Source organism: Talpa europaea (assembly GCF_964194135.1).
Source record: "Talpa europaea genome assembly, chromosome: 4".
NCBI classification, from domain to species: domain Eukaryota; kingdom Metazoa; phylum Chordata; class Mammalia; order Eulipotyphla; family Talpidae; genus Talpa; species Talpa europaea.
In genome coordinates, this window is record NC_140070.1 from 146,391,130 (window position 1) to 146,397,794 (window position 6,665).

A 6,665-nucleotide genomic window follows, 5' to 3' on the forward strand; every position below is an offset into this window, starting at 1 on the left:
CTTGAAAGTGTACCCCACAGGCCGACAGCTTGCTAGAGATCCCCATTGTGCGTGGCTCCTCTGGGGAGTGGCGGTCACTCGGTGGGCTCCAGCTCCACCCCAGGGGAGAGCCACTCAGCCCCGGGGCGCCCAGGGTGCAGGGAGGAGAAGCAGCACCCTACACAGGTAGTGTCTGCTACCTCCAGGCCCCCAGGGCCACAGTGGGGGAGCCCAGCAGGCCTCGCCCCCTTGGGCAGCATGTCCTGCAGAAGAGGAGGGCAGGTGAGCCTGTCGCCGGCCTCCTCAGGCCCCTATGCCCTCCGCCTGGCTGCAAGGGCAGAAGCCCAGGCTCCGGGCTCCCCAGTGCGTGAGGAGTACGGGTTTTCAGGGTGCCTAGGAAGGGCTGTGGGGAACTTGGTGCACCCTGACCTGGAGGTGAGTGTCATGGCTGGGGGCTGGCCTGGGGCTGCAGAGCCTGGGGACAGTGGAGGAGCCAGGTGCACCAGCCTGTTCTCAAAACCACCGCAAGATCCAAGGACCCCACCACCACCACCACCTCCACCGGGAAGCACCTGCCACCTGTGATGTGATGTCGGGGCAGGAGCCCACCCTTGTCCCGGGGACAGGAGGCTTGCGGGCCCGCCCTTGTCCTGGGGAGCTGCTGTGCTCCCGCTGTGCGCCTCCCCAGCTTCTCTCTGGTTCTCAGTTACTCCGCAGCCCGGCCGGCGCAGGGGGTGCCCAGGGCCGTTTCTCCCGGGTCTTGGGCCCGTCCCAGCCCCTCGGGCCCCTACCCAAGGACGAGTGCTCGGGCCTCCGATGTCAGCCCACCGCTGGGGCCCACTCAGTCGGCTCAGCAGGCCCTGCTCTGTCCTCCCGGCAGACCTGGGGCGGACAGCCCCAGAGACGTGCGGTCGAGACAGTGTCCCTGAGCCCCGGGTGGAGGCCAAAGAGCAGCCCTGGCTGGTGGGTCTGGGCCACAGAAGGGACAGACAGAAGGAAGCACTGTCCCCAGGATGGGCAGCGAGGTGGGGAGTGGGTGGAGAAGGGGGGGTGCAGGAGGGGACCCGGGGCAGGTGGCTCTGTGAGCCCTGCGCTGGCTTAAACGCGCCATTCCTTGAAAGCAGGCCCTGGTCTGCTGGGCAAGGCTGGGCCCCCCGCTGGGCGGGAAGAAACCCTTCACCCTCACAAAATGGGGGAGCACTGCCACCTCCGTGACACTGCCCCCCCATGCAACCTTCCTGCCGGGAGAATGAAGCCCCCTCGTCCAGGAGACGCGGGACCAGGGAGACGGCCCGTCTCCTCGGCCATGTCTCCTCCGCCCTCCTCCTGGATCTGATGGCGGAGGGTGCGGGCGCAGGTGGTGGTGAGGGGCGGCAGCCGGCCCTGCTCCTCCAGCTGCCTGCACCAGCCTGGGCCAGCGTCCAGCCTGCGGGGGGCCGGACCGCCCTGGTCTGCGCTGTCCCCAGTGAATGTCCCGGGCCCTGCTGCTGCTTAGCGCCGGGGGCAGCTTCCCTGAAACCGCTTTTCCGGGGGCGCGGGCCTCTGTGACAGTTGGGGGTGAGTTTTGCAGCCACACGCCGGACAGCCCAGTGCTGAGAGCCAGGCGCAGGCGGCGGGCAGGACGGCGAGGCTAGGGCTGAGTGGCCGCTCGCTGCCCTCCCCAGGGGCCGGGCCCTCACGCCACCCCTCGGATCCCAGGGTTGAACCTGAGGAAACAGCTGCTTCCGGCTCCGGCTCTGCGGGCAGCTGGGCGGTGCCGGCTCCTCCCCCGCGTGGAGAGAGGGAGGGCTGCTGGGCACGGCCCCTCCCAGCCCACGTGCTGGCCCTGGTGTCCAGGGCCCGAGGACGCCGTCTCCTGCCCTCCTGCCCACTGGGCTTCCTCCACGGTCAGCGCTTCCGCGAGCGGCCGAGGCGCGCCCCTCAGCCCGCCCGCGTCCCTGGGTGGCCGGCCAGGCCTTCCCCACTCCGCGCCGCCAGTGTTGCCGACCCTCTGCCTGGCCCGCTGGACCGGCGGCAGCTCAGCTCGGTAGCAGGAGTCCTGGGTCTGAGCCACCACCCCCCGTGGAGCCGCTCCCTCCCCAGCAGCCGGAGAGCAGGAGAGCAGGGGTGCGTGAGGGGGAGGCGCGGGCAGCTCCAGGCTTGGACAAGGTCTGCATCGCTTCCCGGTGCCTCGGACCTGCTCGGGCTCCACCCAGGTGCCAATCCATCAGTGGGCAGAGAGGTGCCTCGCCATTTCCTGGTCACCGTGACCGGGCTTCAGGCTGCACCCGCACTGCTGGGGGCCGCCCAGATACTTTCTCAGGCCAGTGGCCCCCCTCACCTGGCCCGGTCCCCTAAAAACTCCCACACTGGGTCCGACCCTGCACCCTCACTGCGGGCCAGACAGGCTCGCAGCTCAGGCAAGGACGGGGCTGTGGGGGGGGGAGAGGGGAGGGAAGGGTGGGAGGGCGGGCGAGGGGGGCAGAGGTGGAATGGAGGGAGGTAGTGGGGCTGGGGCGGGGAGGGCCGGAGAGGGGGAGCCTGAGCCGGCTCGGGGAGGCTCCGGAGGCCTGCAGGCGAGGCGCACTCTCCCCACAGAGGGAGGCTGCTCACTTGGGGTTCCAGACTCTCAGGCGGCCCTTGCGGCTCCTTCCAGGTCCGCTCTCCAGCGGGCCCTCCTCGCCCTGCAGCCCCGCCCGTCTGGCCGCCAACCAGCCCGGCCAAGGGGGTCTCGGCTTTAGCCCGCAAAGCCCCACGCCTGGGCAGCCCTCGGGGAGCTGGGCCCGGCTGCGGTCAGGGCGCGAGGAGGGCGGCCGGGGCCGAGACCCGTCGCAGACCCGACCTCTGGCCAGGGCTGGAAACACTTTCCCCTAAACCAGAGAAATGCCGGGGGAGCGCGGGCAGCGCCACGCTGAAAAGACGCGGGCGGTGCGGGCGGCGCGGAGCAGGCTGCACGGTGCAGGGCAAAGCTGAGGAGCACGGCCCTGGCCTTTCTATTGACAGGAGAATTCTCCAGCAGCGCTGGCGAGGGGAGGGAGGCGAGAGGAAAGGGGAGGAAGGGCACCAGAAAACCGGGGGTCCCGAGTCCGCCCCCAGGCCCTTCTCACCTGCCTGGTGACTCTGTGTCGTCATGGAGACCACACCCTAGTTCCCCGGCCAGGGCTTCCCTCTCTGTCAGCTTCCGGGGTCCCATACGATACGTCGGTCCTCGGCCCTGGACGTTCCAGGGCGGGACGCGTGGCCTTCCCAGTGATCCAGCTTTGTGCGCTTGATGGATCCGAAGGCGCCTTGCAGGGCTGGGCTCTGCACCCGACTGACCGGGCCCTTCTGACCTTGCTTAGGATTTAGAACTGTGGGCAACAAAATAGGGGCCGGACAGGCCGCTTAGGACTAGCAGACCCACGCCCCTGGGAATGAAAACTGAGTTCAATTAAGGGGAATCTGGGGCCCCGAGGAAGCAGCGGGTGCTTTCGTTTCCTGTGAAACGCAGACTCGACAGAGCAAACGTCAGGAGTGAGGCAGCGGCTCCCGGGTGGGGGGGGGGGCCCTCCGGGCCCCGGGGCCTCTGCTGGTGCTGAGCAGGTGCAGGGCGAGGCCTGTGGCCCCCGGGCGCAGGGCCGGCAGGGCTGCCCGTTCCTGGCAGGTGCACAGGGTCCTGTGGGTCACGGAGTGCGGGCCGCCGTGGTCAGGAGGAAGCCAGGACCCAGGGCCACGGCACCTGGCGAGCGCCTCTGTGGGCCGAGAGACGATGACAGGGTTCCGCCGCCTTCTGCGTGGATGGGGATGGCGCGGGCCGGGCGGGTTTTCTAGCCCCGATGCCTCTCTCTCCTCTCGCAAAGCCCTCAGCTGGCCCGGTCGGTGCTGCGCTGCGGGTGGGATTCTGCAGGGCTCCCCTTCCGTGTGCGGGCTGCCAGGCTTGCCAGCAAAGTCACGCTTGGCTAGTGAGAGCAGTGGCGCATTTCTGCCTTACTGGGAGGAAGGGGTCAGGGTCCCTGGACGGCCGCGGGGCTGGGTCCCTGGACGGCCGCGGGGCTGGGTGCGAAGAGGCGGCCCGTCCACATTCCTGTTTCGTATCTGAGCGTTGGCTCTCGGGGCTCGTGTTTCCTGGAGGCAGATTTTTGTCCACGGAAAATGGAATTTTATCTTATCTGGGAAAAAACCTGAACGGTAACTTAGACCAGCACAGATTCACGCCTCCCTGGACACTTCCCTCCTGGCCGCCGGGGGCCGGGGCGGCCTGTGCCCGGCCTCCCGCGCTCGCCAGCCAGGTCCGCTCTGCCGCTCCCGCCCCCCACGCCCCCTCCAGCCTCCGGCCAGCGACTCCTGCTCTTTTCCTCATCCTTGAAGTCAGCGCCGAGTTCATTTTTCTTTTCAATTGTTTTTTCTTAAGTCGTTGCCGACCCGTCGTTCTCCCGCCCAGCCTGGGAGGTCGTGGCGCCCCTGGTGGCCCTCCCTGCCCCGACCCTCCGCCCGCCCCGCGGGCAGGCCCCGCGGTCAGCTGCCTGTTGTGGCTTTTCCTTGAGCTTTCGCTCCCCTCCCTCCATCCCGCCCTCGGGTGTCGGCCTTTCTCCTCCATGGTCCCGGCGGCTCCCTCCCTGCAGAGGCCAACGGCCGAGTTTGCCGGAGGAGCGCCTGACGCTGCCAGGGCATGCGCTTGTTTCCATCTTCCCTTTTTTAAAACCTTGACCTGTTTTGCCTGAAGGTTTTTATTTTATTTATTTATTTTTAAAGATTTGTGCACTTATGCACACAAGAGCTGGGGCGCAGGCCAGAGATACGGGGGTGAGGGGACTCCCCAGAGGCAGAGCGGGGAGCAGAACAGGCGGACGGACTGAGATCCACGGCGGAGGGGCGCAGCGGGGACAGGCGGGGTCTGCTGCGCCCCGTGGGTGGCTCCCTGGCCGGCCGGGGTGGAACTCCCGCTGCAGAGGCCGCGGACAGCTGCACAGCGCGCGCCTCCAGGGAGGCCGTGGCCGGAAGGTTTTGTCTTGTCTTGTCTCCTGCGGCTGCGGGAGGGCGGCCGTCCCGGGCCCTCACCCGGCCCCCTGCGAGGCGGCTCTGGACTCGGCCCTGGACTCGGCCACCGGGTCACAAGGGAGACGCGACAGATGCAGACAGAAGTTTCTCGTCCTGCCGGACCCCCCCCCACCCGCCCCCCCCCCCCCCCACCCGTCCCTCCCTCCCCAGGGCCCTCCAACCTGGCCCCGCGCCAGAATCTTGCCACTTCCAGAACATTCTGCACGCGGGCCGCCCCGCGCTCAGCGGGTTCTCGGGGTCGGGCGGGGCGCGGGGGTCTCCAGCCGGCCGGGGGCGCAGCGGCCCCACCAGCCGGCGCAGGACGAGCCGCCCGCGCGCCCCGAGCAGAGCCCGCGGCCGGACGCTGCGAGCCGGGCCGGGACCGCCGGGCGGCCCCGCGCGCTCCCCGGCCCAGGCCGGGGCCCTTCTCGGCCGAGCGGCTGCGGCCGCCCCGGGCCCTCCCGGCAGGGGCGAGCGGCGGCCCGGGGGACCCCGCAGCGGGGGGGGGGGGCGGGGGGCTGGGCCCGGCCCTCCGCCGCCTCCCTCTGGAGACTCTCCCGGCAGCGCCTCCCGCGCCCCTCCCGGGCTCCCCGCGCCCCTCCCGGGCTCCCCGCGCCTCCCGGGGCTCCCCGCGCCCCTCCCGGGCTCCCCGCGCCTCCCGGGGCTCCCCGCTCCTCCCGGGCTCCCGCGCCTCCCGGGGTCCCGCGCCTCCGGGCTCCCGCGCTCCCGGGCTCCCCGCGCCTCCCGGGGCTCCCCGCGCCTCCCGGGGCTCCCCGCGCCCCTCCCGGGCTCCCCGCTCCTCCCGGGCTCCCCGCGCCTCCCGGGGCTCCCCGCGCCCCTCCCGGGCTCCCCGCGCCTCCCGGGGCTCCCCGCTCCTCCCGGGCTCCCCGCGCCTCCCGGGGCTCCCCGCGCCCCTCCCGGGCTCCCCGCGCCTCCCGGGGCTCCCCGCTCCTCCCGGGCTCCCCGCGCCCCTCCCGGGCTCCCCGCGCCTCCCGGGGCTCCCCCGCGCCCCCTCCGCGGGCCCGCGCGGGCGGCCCTCGACGTCCCCTCGCCGGGCGCCCGCACTCGCCCTCCCCGCACGACCCGCGACGCGGCGCCCCCCCCCCCCCCCGACGCCGGGCGCCCCGCGGGCTGGGTGTGGGGCGCTGCGGACAGCCAAGGGGGCGTTTCTCCCGCCGGCGCCGGGGTGGACGGGCGTCGGGGGCGCCGCGGCAGCGTCGGGGTCGCGCAGGGGACCCCCGGGCGCCGGGGCCTGCGGGGGTCAGACGCCCCCAGCGCCGGGGCCCGGCCGGCCACGGGCTGCGGGAACCGCGCCCCGCCCCCCGCGCCCCCCCCGCCCCGCCCCGCCCCCGCGTCCCCCCCGCCCCGCCCCGCCCCGCCCCGCCCCGCCCCGCCCCCCGCATCCCCCAGCCCCCCCGCCCCGCCCCCCGCGCCCCCGCCCCCGCCCCGCCCCCGCGTCCCCCGCCCCGCCCCGCCCCCGCGTCCCCCCCGCCCCCGCCCCCTGCCCCGCCCCCGCCACGCCCCGCCCCCGCCCCCCGCGCACCCCGACCCCCCGCCCCCTGCCCCGCCCCCGCCCCGCGTCCCCCCCGCGTCCCCCCTGCCCCGCCCCGCCCCGCCCCGCCCCGCCCTGCCCCGCCCCGAGCCCGGCTTTCCGTCGGCCGAGCGCGCCGCCGCCCCTTTAAGGGCGCGCC

General features: G+C 73.0%; 1 protein-coding gene across 1 annotated transcript in view; it reads left to right on the top strand.

Annotated features, from left to right (window-relative positions):
* Nucleotides 1-237: 237 nt before the first annotated feature.
* LOC311170409 (trafficking protein particle complex subunit 10-like) overlaps nt 238-6,665 on the top strand; it is a gene marked incomplete at both ends in the record, with an annotated part of 23,515 nt that continues 17,087 nt past the window's right edge. Inside the window, 2 exon segments of the mRNA XM_084232773.1 lie at nt 238-414; nt 686-797. Coding sequence (XP_084088899.1) covers nt 238-414; nt 686-797 — 289 coding nt within the window.